This window comes from Periplaneta americana, chromosome 11 (genome assembly GCF_040183065.1).
Source record: "Periplaneta americana isolate PAMFEO1 chromosome 11, P.americana_PAMFEO1_priV1, whole genome shotgun sequence".
In the NCBI taxonomy this organism is placed as follows: domain Eukaryota; kingdom Metazoa; phylum Arthropoda; class Insecta; order Blattodea; family Blattidae; genus Periplaneta; species Periplaneta americana.
Genome location: NC_091127.1, coordinates 133,723,071 through 133,737,708, shown reverse-complemented (window position 1 = coordinate 133,737,708; position 14,638 = coordinate 133,723,071). Strand labels below are relative to the sequence as shown.

Genomic DNA, 14,638 nt, shown 5'->3' with positions numbered 1-14,638 from the left:
GTGAGTTCATCAGTGACCTGTACCTGCGTTCCGTACGTGCTCTGAACAGCGCATACGGGCGATGAGGCATGCTTGCGCTCTCGTTGACATTACTGTCATAATATCACAGTCTGCTATAGGCAGTCACGAAGCTTGGGATGATTTTTTGCAAATCTCGCGATAGTTGCTAGCCGCTTGGAGCGCTGTGAGTACTAAGAACAATAGACTGTGCCACAGCCATCATGATCTAATACAGGCCATAAGGCAGACCATGTAACTTGCTTAACCCGATCACGAAGGGCGGCGTTTCAACCATATATATATATATATATATATATATATATATATATATATATATATATATATATTAGTAGGAATGCATAAACAGTAACATATATTTATATAAAATGTGGTGTAATTCCATTAATAAAATTTAAAACAATGATTATGAGACATTTCAGACATAATTTACTTGCGAGTTAAGATGTAATATTATTTATGGTGTGAAAATTGCGTTGTTCGTATGTGTAGTACCTGCGTTTATTTCGATTAAATATTGCGAAATTCTTGTACATTCATTTATGCACGATTCAATAATGTTCTATTGCACAGCAGGGATATTTATATGTTCAAATTATAGGTTATGCTTAGTGTACCAGGTGCCCCTTTGACTAAATTTAGAGATCTCCAATGCCTTGCCATTCATATGGAAATTATAGATTATGTTTACTACATTTAACTTATATTCCTAAATTCGCAATCATACATCATAATTAAGCATAATGCCATGTATGATACCACGGACATTCAATTTGTCTGTATTTTAATACTAAAATTGAGTACTGAATTATTTATTTATCTACTACTTAAGAGATGAAGTAACACAATTGTACGTACACTAATTTCATAGGAGTGGTATGGTAAATGTTTTGTCTAAAATTAAGGAAGGTAGATGTGCTAAATTGATATCACGATATAAATTCTTTTTTATTAAGCCTCAAAATAGCTTCCATTCTAAACTTGAAATGTTGATGCGAACAGATTATGTTAACTTGTAAAATTCTCTTCACAATAAAATAACACAGTTTTGTAATTATTTCTGCAACATAATATGCAACAAGAAGTAAACGGAACTTATAACACATTACACTAAATAAAGCTTAGCAATGATAAGCAATAAAGTTATAATATAATATTTCACTGAGCTCCATACACTGAAATAGAAAACCCCAACAAACATTACGACCTAGATCGAAAAAGCATTGACTGTGCCGTATTTCGCATTTTTGTGAAAAGCTATTTAAAGTGTGAAATGTTCGTTACCGGTTTTAATAACTGTAAGTGGCTAAAATAAAATAATTTGAATAATAATATGGGTCAAGGAGACGTTTGTAGTACTATAAATTGTAAGAAAAATAGGTTAGAGTTATCCTTCTTCCGAAAGATCCAGGAAGGTGAATATAATATATATTTTATGAAAATAATATATAAACCAATGTATTTCATATTTCAATAGTGGAAGGAAGATGTTAATTTTTTCAAAAGTACATGATATCGAAAATACAATACATTTTATGGTCTGCTAGGGAAAAAGAGTCTGTGATGAGGCGATAGTAGCGATCCTGATGGTGAGCAACTATCTAGGGATGCATATTTCAACTGATTATGTTTGCACATTTAGTAAGTATTAAGTTTCGTGAGTGTATATAATAGACTGTGATAATATGGTGTATAAATTTTCATTGAAGAGTGATGTTTATAGAACAAGTTTAAAATTAGTTAAGTGAGGTATACTCACGCTGGCAACGAATACTTTGTTGATAACTGGCCCGCCCATGTAGATAATATACTGATGCCCCAGTACGATCCAGAACATGCTCAAGCTCCGCACGCCGTGCAACACGGGTAGCGAGTCGCTGGATGTATCGGCGCTCATTAGCTTGGTACCATGGCGACGCAGAGAGAACGAGAGCAACAGCTCTCGGCGAGCTCCTGCAAAGTGTGTAAATGTAAATTATTTTATATTTGACGACGCTTGCAACTGCCGAGGTTATGTCAGCGTCACCCCTGTGCTCAAATGATGTCCCACAAGAGTTCTTTTACATTCCAGTAAACTTACTGACATGAGCCTCTCGCATATATACACACTTAAATATCATTGATCTGGTCCGAGATCGAACCCTCAACCTCGGGCGCAGAAGGTCAGTAGGTCACCTCTTCCACCTGTGCCACCCAGGTCGGCCCTGCAGAGTGACATCAGTAGATAAGAAAAGTGAACGAATGAAAAGAGAAAAGTTGAAAGCAATAAAGAAAGCAACGAAAAGAGTTAGGGAAGAAAGAGGGAAGGTGAAAGGATGAAAGAAAATCAGCATAAAGAAAAAGTAAGGAGGGAAGAGAGAATGTACGAAGCAGAGAGAAAGAGAAAAGTACTGTGTTTTATATGTCAGTGACTGAAATAATGTGATACTTGTATAATATTGAAGTTTATTGTGATCAGTCAGAATGGCCGGCCACGGGTTTTGATCCCAGGGACCTCTCGAAATGGAGTGTCAGACGTAAGAAATGAAGCTATGTTTGAAAGAGTGGGTGAAGGAAGAATGATGCTGAAACTGACCAGAAAGAGGAAAAGGAATTGGTTGTGTCGCTGGTTGAGAAGAAACTGCCTACTGAAGAATGTACTGGAAGGGGAACGGGAAAAGAGTTGGGGGTAGAAGAAGATATCAGATGATAGAAGACATTAATATATATGAATCATATGAGGAAACAAAGAGGAAGGCAGAAAATAGGAAAGATTGGAGAAAGCTGGGTTTGCGGTGAAAGAACACTAAATGAATGAATGAATGAATGAAGTTTCTTTGTACTTTACCTTTATTCATTATGTCGTAGGTCGTGCTTAGGACCACCACAAAGCCAAATGCGGAGAACACGGCACTGAAACAAAAGACACCAACAATAATATATCAGTCACTCAGGTTAAAAATCAGTTGTCCGTACTTATTTTCTTTGTTTTTTTCAGTCACTCGTTATCTTCTGTAGGAATTTGGCTTAATTATAATAATTCTGATTCCCGGACATAAAGAGTAGGTCAACCCGAAGCCAATCTTTCTTCGTCATTCATGTTTAATTCTCCTTTGTGTGTATGTGTGTATGTAATTTTCCTCAGTGTTGTATAGTTATAAGTTGTAATTTACGTTTGAATTTGTAATTCTTGTAATTTGTAATATTAGTTCACTTACCACTTGCATATTCATTAAGTGTAACTTCTAAGCCTTATATTATTTTGTAATCATTACGTAATAAAAAAGTTAGAGGTATCCCCGTAACATGCCATGAAGGCGCTAGGGGGGCATAGAGGTAGAGCCCCATGCTTTCCATAACCTCGGCACTAGAATGAGGTGGTGTGGTCGGCACCACGCTCTGACCGCCTTTTACCTCCGGGAAAGACCCGGTACTCAATTTTATAGGAGGCTGAGTGAACCTCGGGGACGTTCTGAAAGTTTGGCAACGAGAAAAAATCCTGTCACTACCTGGGATCTAACCCCGGACGTTCCAGTCCGTTGCCAGCTGCTCTACCAACTGAGCTACCTGGCCGCCAATCATTACGTAATAATAATAATAATAATAATAATAATAATAATAATAATAATAATAATAATAATGATGATGATGATGATAATATTATTATTATTATTATTATTATTATTATTATTATTATTATTATTATTATTATTATTATTTATAGTAATGGCAACGGTTTATTTAATCTCGCAGAGTCAAGGCCATACCGCCTTCTCTAACACTCAACCAGGAGTAAACTGCGATATAAAAAACACTACAAATTTACAAAGTAAAGTACACTACAATTTTACACACAAAACTGAAGTAGTTAATCACAATATAATGTAAACAACAAGCCAATAGAAATCAGACATATTATATAGAAAGAAAGGAAAAATAAATGAGACATACAAAGCATAAAAATACAATAATAATAATAATAATAATAATAATAATAATAATAATAATAATAATAATAAATATTGAAATACAAAGCATACAATGAATACAATATCTTTAGGCAGACATAGTAAGGAATATTATGATTATATATAGCTCAAGTTATCACTTTATAGATATACCATTATCGGGATATGTGAAGAAGAAAAAGATAATAGTACATTATGCAACGAGGCTATAATGAAGGTAATTAAGAAGTGAGTATGGATATTTATGAAACGAGCAAAAGCGAGTTTCATAATTTTCATACGAGCTTCTTAATTACCATTATAGGCGAGTTTCATTCGACTTTTTATGCTCGACCATATTTCTAACTTGATATTATTAATTTTTGAGCAATGCCCCGTATGTTGTGAGATGTGCGCAGGCGCGAAAGTATTGCTTTTTTCCGAGGAACAGATGTCCACATTGACCTTGCTAGGCCATAAGAAGCTACAGAGATAACATTGAAATTAAATCAGACATTAAAAAACGAGATGACAAATTGAATATATTTGAATATTATTTACAATTAACGCTAATTATTATAGTAACAGAACATAACCTTCTGCGACAGTATTGCATTTCCATCCTCCGTGACTTTTCGCTAATTCTCTTTCGATTGCATATCCGAGAATAATCGATACTTGCGGTTTTATAACGGTAGAAAGCTGACCTGCCATTGGCTGAACCGTTGTAACCTGAGTCGTCATTGGCTGAAAGACCTGACCTTTAATGACTAGGTGTACTTTAATGACATGCATTAAAGGTCTGCTACTAGGTGTATAATTACTACATTTCGGCATGGTCGAGCATAAAATATGTTAAATATCACTATAATATAAAAAGATTGAGGATTGGTTGATTCGTCTCGCGTTTTCTGTCTCTTCAACATCTTCTTCAGACTCTCACGTTCTGGTAACAGTACGCATGACGGAGAAACCATAGGAAGTTCATTATTTAGCATGTTGGGCGGAGTAAGTTAGGTAATCACTTCCTATACGTTTCAGCTTAGTTTCCAGTAATTGAACCTTCGTCGCTTAGCTACGCATCAATTCATGGTGCTTTTGGGACTTTGTATTTCATGGGATTTTGGATTCGGGGAAAATTTTCCGTGTCTTTTGAGTATGTAGACCTATAAATTCAGAGTATTTGATTCGGGTGATTGGATTCGGAAAAATGCGCGGGAACGAAAAATTCTTGTATGTTTTGTTGAGAGCTCAGTTAATTTTCTGATTTTATACCTAATATTCATACTAGAGACGTTCACAACCGGTTACGAAAAATAAAAATTATATATTGCTATTGAACGCCTGGCGCTATAGTCAGTATGCAAAGCGCTCTCTCTCATCTCTCGGAGTGGCTCAGAGTCGGTTTATCAAATATTCGAGTTGTTTCTCATTCTTTGTGGGTGGACGGCATAAGCAGACCACATTGAGCCATGCAAGAGTTACAAGAGCCTTTGCAGGGACGCATTTATCATTGTGTAGGCCTACCATTTAATTGATAATTCTTCCACTCTGAGTACATTCAATCAATCAACCATCCATCGATTTATCCATCATTCATTCATCCATCCATCGACTCATTGATTCATTCATATATCGATTCATTGATTCATTCACATATGGATTGATTGATTCATCCATTCATTCATCACTGATTGACTAATTCATTAGTTGATTCATTCATAGATTTTTTATTAATTCACTCATCCAGCCCAGGTATTACAGTTGGGTACCTTCAAGAGGAACAACATGCTTGGTGAAAGTACAAGCATTTGAGCTTCAGAGTACTTTTCTTTTTCTTAATAACACTCTATTTTATTAAAAATGATTTATTAATGAAATAATAATGCAGCTCTTTAGAGTAAATAAAAGGCATTATATGTTAACAACTACTGCTTTAGAGGTATGTATTTTGAGTTTAAAATGTAAATATTACACTAGAATGTAGGACCATGTACTTATTTGCTCTTCTCTTTAGTAAGTAATTGTAATTTATTTTATTCTTGCATTTCTTTACGCACCAGATTTCATATTCTGCATTACTCTTATTTCCTTTGTTGTTACTAGTGTCCATTTGTTGATTTATGTATTAATTGTAAGTGTATTAAAGTGTCCAGTCAATAATTGTAGACCTATATCAGCAGGCACATTTTTTAATAAGACAAAGTAAATTTTCTTCAATTGTTACTCCGTTTGTGTACTGAGAAAATATCGGTTTCATGTTTGATGAAGTGGGCCTGGTGTTCTGTCTACCTGCAAAACATAAGGCGTTACCGGTTGAAAATGGAATGTTCTGTCGGTTGCCGATCTTGACGGATGTTCTCTAACCGGTCGAATCTAAACAGGCTGTGATCGCTATTTTGCAGCTGTCTGATTCATACCTACATATCTGATGAAGCCAAAAAAGCACGGTGAAAACGTTAATATTACAAATATGTATAACATGTAATTATCAAAGCTTTTACTTTGTGTTATCAATACGGTAAATCATTGAGGGAAATTAAACAAATAATTATTTGAATATTAACAAAGATTTATCTGAACTATTCAGTATGAATTGTAATTATTGAAATAAGAAGTTCTATCAGTATTGATTGTCGTAATGAATATTATAAAAACCTCCAAATCCAATTTGAATGACCTACTGTGCTTTTTTACATATTTCATCCTCACTTTTTTGAGATTTGAAACAAAATCAGAGCGAAATTCTTTGGTCGTGTTAATAACATGTCGCAAAATCTGTAAACACATGAGAAAGGCACTACAAGTCTCTTCTAACTTACAAGCAAACGTTCTGATGGGGGCAGATAAAAAATTAAAATTTTTTTCTTCCACCATGTTAATAATGTCAAAAGAAGTGCTTATACAAATTTTGGCCACTTGACCGCAATTACGAAGCCGTCCAGAAAGTGATTTTCCCTGAGACCGTTTATAGAAAAAAGCACAATTGCATAGAAATATTTATTGAAACAGATACAGCAATTATTGCGCTATTTTTCAACATATCCGCCACTGAAATTGATACATTTGAAGAGTCCACTGCAAGAATGATGGATGTCATTGGGAATACATTTTTTCAGGAGAAGCAATTGAAAGTTTGAAATGCTTAGCCCTCAAAGCTTAGGCCTAACTGTGATTTTCCGATCGTTACTGGACAATGACTATCAGTGTTAATGCCATACAACTCTCTCTTTACATTCTATAAGTCTTAAGCTATGCATTGAGAGTCTTGGTTCATTTTCGACAAGAAAGTGACATCCATCATTCTTGCAGTGGACTCTTCATTTGTCATACCTTAGGATCAATTTTTGTGCCACAGACGTCAGCCGCCTCAGATAGGAACCAGCGTTTGACTACGTCTGAACCTCTCTCTGTCGATCCCATGATATGAGAAATGGCTCAATTCCAGTGGAAAATATGTTGAAAATAGCTCAACAATTGCTGTCTCCGTTCCAATCAATATGTCCAAAAAATTGTGTTTTTTTTTTCTGTTAGCGGCTCCTGGCGAACTTATTTTTTTACGGCCCTCGTAATTGCGGTCGAGTGCCCAAAATTTGCATAAGCATTTCTTTTGACATTATTAACATGGTGGAAAAAAAATAACTTTTTTATCTGCCCTCATCAGATCGTTTCCTTGTTAGATGAACTTGCAGTTCTTGCTGAAGATCGAGTCTGGGTAGATGGTATGAAACTGGATTCGCTACTATTTCAAGGTATTATGAAAATGCTTGTAATGTAATATTTTATTTTGAGTCCAGTATTTTATATGGAAGTTAAGAGCAACTGTAATAGAGAAAAGAATTTTCTTTCCTGGGCAATATATTGCTTTGATCTGTTCTCGTATTCTGCAGTACTTGGATCACCTTTCTAATGATGTAGGATGTTTAAAAAAGGAATTGAAATCTGTTGCTGGTAGTTTTAAACTTACATCGCCACATAGTCCAGGGACGTGTAGATCTTTTCGTCCTTAGTATGGCAGTCCTTTTCCTTGAGGGTGACAACGACGTCTCGGTCGAAATGCTCCTGCAGTCCGGGCACCAGGTCTTGAACGCCGCACGTTGAAGGAATGCAGAATCCCCACCGAAGACTGAGCGTTCTCGGAGACCCCGGCTACGTCACATGCAACACAGGTGTTGGTGCTGTTACATATATTTAATGTGCCGACGTCTTTGAAGTTTTGGGAGGGTAGGACTGTACATAAAAGTCCGAGAAATCTTTAATTGCTCTTTCTAAAAGAAATCCCTTGTATATATTACAGAAAATAACATCGTCTGATTTTTCATACTTAGTGAACAACAAGTATGGAATATTGCTAATAACTTCTTAAATTTTAATTTTCCAAAAATAACAAAATAAGTTTTATACGAAAGCTGTTGGAGATAAACCATGCAGTATGACACCAATGTTCGAAAAAATGTATTCAGACAGATAGGGTGTGACCAAAAGGCTGGGCGGAAGAGGCTCATTAATTCTAAATGAAACAACTTTTCTATGAAGGAGGTAACCCAGAAATTTAATTTCAGAGTGGACCAGGGTTTTGAGCTTCAGTGAAAGGAACTGGTCTGAGGCGGACGCTTTAAAAATGTCCTTTTTTCGCCAATTTGGGTATGATACATCAGGTTAGCTCAGTTGTTCCCAACATTTTTTGACTTTCGACACACTTTACTGAACGCCCACGATATCGCGACACACTTATTTGTTTTTATTGATAATAATATACAGTAATAACAACAACAACAACAACCACGAGTGCTTTTCTTCTGGAGAAATAGATGGTGGAACTCTGTGTGGAATATTCTATAGCGGACTTGGAGATGATTACTGTTCACTGCACGGGAATTTTGTCGTTTTAATCCTCTTTTTGTCCAACTAAGACTTCAAGGTCTAAGCGGAATTCAAGAAAAATTATATTAAAACATAATCCACACATAGCTATTTCGCTGCATTATGAAAAATGCAAGAAAAAGTGCCGGATCGCCATTCCAGAGCATTCCTCGAGGAAAAAACCACTGATAAATTCTATATAGTGTAGGACATCCATTGTTGTAGATAGGTCGATGTTAACACGCAATCGAAAATTCTAAAAAGATACGTAGTAACTTGAGTGGAATTGGAAAAAAAAAATTCAATCTTAGGTGTCAATAATCTCAACCTATCTATGTTGGAAGTCCGATCAAAGATTTTTACTATAGTTTTTGAAAACTCGCCTATTTAAATTAACGTGAAGTCTGCTCCTGGTGGGTTGCACAGAATTTATCTATACGTGACCTTATGGTTGACGGGATACGTAAATCATCTTCAAATGCAGCAGTCTCTTCCTTTGTTTCGATGTCACTATTTTAATGGTAGACAATGCAGATTCACACAAGTATGACGTTGAAAACGGTAGTTTTAAATGTGTTTTTAGTTTATTCGGCATCATCTAATAATTTGACAAAACATTTCCGCATATAAGACGTTCGGGATTTTGTTTATATTCATCTCCATGCTACGTGTATCGTATTTAAAATAAGGTATTTAACACTACATTTACGAAACGCATTACCTTTCTTTGAACCCTGAAAGGAATTTTCGCGCACATTATTTGAATTAGCACTGCTGTCACCTAATTCTAACCCAGGAAAATCATCTAAGAAATTATGAGTTTAGAAGTAAGGAAAAAATAGGTAAAAACTTATAAATATGGTCCCTATATATCATGGTTGTTCCTGCAATCACTCCTATGTGACTTATTTTTCAATTTTCAGATTTTTCCTCTATTAAATATTTTAAATAGTGATAGAGCAAATAAAATCTCCTGTATGTAATTATATTTCTTTCCTTCGGACATCTAAGAATTCACAGTCTCCTATGTACTACTGCCATAGAATGAATAAATGTGTTTTTTCTTCCTAATGGAAAATTTAATATTTTGCACATAGGCGTTGTTGTAGGAACAACGAGGATATGAGATTATTTACCAGCCTGACGTCGTTGAACATTTCGTTGGGAAAGATGAACGTGTCGTTAATCCAGGTGAGAGTCACGAGGCAGTACTTGCCGCTGAACGGCGCCATGTCTGTGTGTATGTCCACCACATCCACGCACTCGTCGTAGTTCCCAAGGTCGCCAAATTCCCCACCAACAGACCCGCCGGCAATCTGGCGTTTGAGTCAAACACTGGAACAAGAACAATATTAATTAGCACATGAACGATCATAGAACTAGTCTTCGTTCCATAATGTCTGACAGGAGGAGTAAAAATTGGCGGCAAAGAAGTAACTGCCAGACTGTGCAAATGTAAAGCGGAACAAAACAATAACAGTTTCGAAACATTTGCAATGAGTTAGAATACTCAGTTTACTGTATGGCAATCTACGCAGTAAGAAAATGCTTAATGAGTTTGTTTTTGAACACTGTTAAATTCCGATAGTCTCTGATGTCATTGGGTAGGGTATTCCATAAGCGCGATAGCGAGATTGTGTATGATGATGAATGCAATGATGTCTTGTGTGTTGGCATGACTAGTATGAGTCAATTTTGCGTGGGTATTGAACAGATTATGATAACGATAGGTAACTGAAACGGGAGGCAAGATAGGTAGGTGTAGAGGTGTGAAGGACTTGGAAAAGGAGAACAAGGGAATGAAAATTTCTACGTTCGTTAAACCGTAGCCAGGAAGGATGGGATAATGTGGTTAGCGCGACGGACATCGCAGACGAAACGAACACAAAAATTATGTACACGTAATCTTTGCGACTGATTGACATTTAGGTCAGTCAGTAGAAAGTCACAATAATTAAAGTGGGGCATTACTAGTGTTCCCACTAGTATTTTTTAGTAATAGCGGGAGAAATTTTAGAATGCTGTTTAAGAAATGTAATATGGAAAGCACTTTTTGATAATATGAATTACTTGGTTATTCCAGTTTAAATGCGTATCGAAGTAAACTACAGGTTTTTTTTAACACAGGAAGCAAAAGGGATTATTGTGCCGTTTAATTTGACTGGGAGAGCAGGAGTAAAGTTGCATAATAAACTCTGATGCTCCACAAGGAAAGTTTGTGATTTTCTTGCATTGAGAGTCAAACCGAACTTTCTGGTCCATACAGATATAGATTCAAGGGTCTCGTTAAAATTACGTATTGCGTCATTGAGTGAGTCAGGCGTTTATGGATATAGATTTGTAAATCGCCTGCGTCAAGGTGATGCTAGAGTGCTGTAGAGTCGAAGGGATGTCATTTACGTAAATAGTGAATAGTAGTGGTGATAGGACAGATCCCTGAGGGATTACGGAATCAACGATACACCAAGAGGAAATTCTACTTCCAATGGAAACACACTGCTGACTTTCGCTGAGATATGAGGAGAACCAAGAAACTGTGCTTTCTGATAGTTTCAGTGATCGTAATTTTCTCGTCAGTAATTCTATATTTACAGTGTCGAACGCTTTACTGAAGTCTTATAGTGTCAGTGTTGTAATTTTACGTTCATCCATAGTTTTGCGGATGTCTTCCGTTACGTCCAACACTGCAGTCGCTGTATTGTGTCGAGTCCGAAAACCTGACTGATATGTGTCTAGGAGTTCATATATATTTAGGTAGTCAGTGAGTTGTCTGTGTACTATTCTAACACCTTCGACAAGGTAGGTAGAATGCTAATAGGTCGATAGTCCTTGGGGGTAATCAACTTGGGTATAAGGCGCACAAAGGCATATTTCCAAGGTTTAGGAAAAATAGATATCTTCAGCGGAGCGTTGAAAATGTGTGTCATTGTTGGTAAGATTATGTCAGTCAGTTTGTTTATCATTGCGATACTAATATCGTCAGAACCTGCCGTTTTGGGCATAGACAAATAACAGAGTTTTGGGTTTGTTGCGTTTAAGGCTGGTATACATAGTCGACACTTTATATCACCACTTTGCAAAGTGACACTTTTGACGAAAGTGGCTCTTTCATATTAGTGGTATTCATAGACGATTGAAGAAGTGCACTTTACAAAGTGTCACTTTACTACGTCAGCAAAGTGTAGAGTTACAATTTGGTTGGTAACAGAAGTCCCACAATGCCTTTCAAAACAAGTGAACAAGCAATAACAAATTAATATGAACCCACAGATTATAATGCTTGTAATTTGAGTTGGGAGCCTAATTTATCGCACGAGAAAGAAAATATATATTTAATCTTGTTTTATTTCAGTTTCTAGTTTTCGCTGCCGATAGTTTAGATTATTTGAGTCAGTTCATATATATATAATATTTTATTAAATAGGTAGTGGTACTGCTGGTGAAATTAGGTTATGTTTTTACAGTACATAGCTGATCCATTGATTTATATATTTAGATTAGGTTTTGTACATATCTTTTTCATTGATTTATATTGTTAAGTTAGGATTTGTATGTATCAGTTCCACTGATTTATATAATTAGGTTAGATTTTGTACCTACATATATTCTATTGGTTTATGTAGTTAGGTTAAGTTGGACTGAGTAGGTTGTTTTGTGTATCCTATTTCATTTATATCGTTAGGTTAGTTTTTATACGTACCTGCTTCATTGATATATCGTTTTATTCCCTTTACTTTCATTTTTGTCTTTTTAGTGAATAGTGAATAGAAGTCAAAGGAATGAAATAAACACATTAGGCCTATTGCTATTATTATTATTATTATTATTATTATTATTATTATTATTATTATTAGCATCATTATCATTCTCTCTCTCTCTCGTTTCCATTATTGGCTGCTCTTCAGGAATATTTTTAATGAAAATTCTTCTACAATGCAAAACAAATTAGGCCTAATGGTATGAGATCTCTTTTTATGGCGAGGTTATGACTGCAAATGAACTAGAGACAGTATCTCAGCAAAAGCAGCCATGTCATATGTATTGCTTACCGGCATGAAAATATATATTATCGAAATAATGATTATATGAACATCGAGAACGGAAAAGTGACACTTTGCGTCTTCCAAAGGACACTTTAATCGAAAGTGTCGACTATGAATACCAGCCTAAGAGCTTTCTTAACGTCAGTTGGTGTAACGTATTAATGGGTCAACTACCCGAGGTTTTGCCATTGTCTGTAGCTATATGGTATGGTCAGTACTGTTACTTTGCGGAGCGTGAAGTGTTCATTGAGGCGTTCTAATGAGATGCTGATTTGTTATGTCTGTCCTTTTGTATTTCCAAATCGCATTGAATTAACATTTTTCCACATGTGCCTAGAGTTTACATTTGAATCAATTAGTCCGTGCATATATTTCAGTTTGGTATTTGATATTTCTCGATTCGTCATATTTCTTAGTCGTTTGTAATTTCGTAGGTTGTCATCAGTTTTATCTCGTCTATATTTTCGGTAAGCAGCATCCCTGTCGGAGATCAGGTCTTTTATGTTAGTTGTCATCCATGGTGCTGGACACCTTTTAACACGTTTAGTTTTCCTTGGAGCGTGTTTGACGTACAGTGACACGAATCCGTTAAGAATGTGCGTGCAGTCAAGATCGTGTGCCAGGCCAGCTGCACAGCATCCTCGTAGAAACTAGTCTCGTTAATGCGTTTGAAATCGCGGAATGTTATTGTATTTGGCTTCATTTTAGGGTATTGCAGTGAATATGTTGGGTAAATAATGTCATGAGCTGATATGCCTGGTACAGGTTATTGTCCGTATGACAGTAGCCTACCCTATAAGTGTTCTTAGTAATCAGGTCTAGTAACGTCTCGGATGTTGCAGTGTGATGCGTGGGCAAAAACTGTAAAATAGTCATGTTATACGAGTGGAATATTGTCAGAATTTCTCGAGTAGCGGGCAACTCAGTCGCTAGCAAGTTGATATTGAAATCTCCCAAGATTAAAACGTGTTCATAATGTGATTGATAAGTCCAATAATGCAGTTACAAACTCCGTTGACATACTAAGTCTGGGAGGCTTTTATACTACACTGATTAAACATTTCTGATAGGAAGCGCAAATTTCTATAAGCATAAATTCGAGACGAGCTGCATTTATTGTTTGGGTGACTGTCGCAAAACTCTTGTTGCATGTCTGAACGCAAGTAGACACCACAACCACCCAACTCTATCATTTCGAAAAAGAACGTAGCCAGTTAAATCCAGTAGAGAAAAGAAGAGGAAAGGTTTTAAGCATGTTTCATAAATGAGGATAGCATGGATATTCAAAGGATTGAAGATGGAAAGTATTTCGTGATAGTGTGGCATTAAGTTTTGGACGTTCAAATGCAACTGCAGTGCGAAAGGATTAGGCCTACTATTGACCAAGTCTGCTTTCAGAATGTCAGTTGTTGTCTGTGCCCGCGTCAAAGTGGAGGATGTAAGGTGCATTTCACACAGAGAAGTCATAGACAGGACGTGACTCGGACGTCGGGCGAAGACATAACGTGGACATGTCGTGAGTAAAGAATAGGCCTACTGAAGAGTCAAAAACCCTTCCAACACTTGCACGTCGTACAGCTTTCGTAATGTAATTTTTCAAACGTTGAGGTTGGCCATTCTCTCAAATAGTGTGCTAATATTATATATATATATATATATATATATATATATATATATATATATATATATGTATAAAGATTTTGCGTGCACACTTATTAGTTGAAAAAAGTAAGAGTTTATGGCATATTTATTTATTTATTTATTTGTTTCTTTACTTGTTTATTTATT

At 36.0% G+C, this 14,638-nt stretch overlaps 2 protein-coding genes across 2 annotated transcripts in view; both read right to left on the bottom strand.

The window, feature by feature from the left end:
- Window positions 1-14,638, bottom strand: part of LOC138709354 (nose resistant to fluoxetine protein 6-like) — a 151,647-nt gene that overhangs the window by 34,703 nt on the left and 102,306 nt on the right. The gene's annotated exons all lie outside the window — the stretch shown is intronic.
- The window catches only part of LOC138708670 (nose resistant to fluoxetine protein 6-like), a 48,057-nt gene that overhangs the window by 29,900 nt on the left and 3,519 nt on the right, over window positions 1-14,638 (bottom strand). The window contains exons 2-5 of the mRNA XM_069838757.1: window positions 9,944-10,142; window positions 7,912-8,093; window positions 2,846-2,910; window positions 1,778-1,971 (exon numbers count right to left, since the gene is read on the bottom strand). Coding sequence (XP_069694858.1) covers window positions 1,778-1,971; window positions 2,846-2,910; window positions 7,912-8,093; window positions 9,944-10,039 — 537 coding nt within the window. The 5' untranslated portion in view covers window positions 10,040-10,142. The remainder of the gene's footprint in view (window positions 1-1,777; window positions 1,972-2,845; window positions 2,911-7,911; window positions 8,094-9,943; window positions 10,143-14,638) is intronic.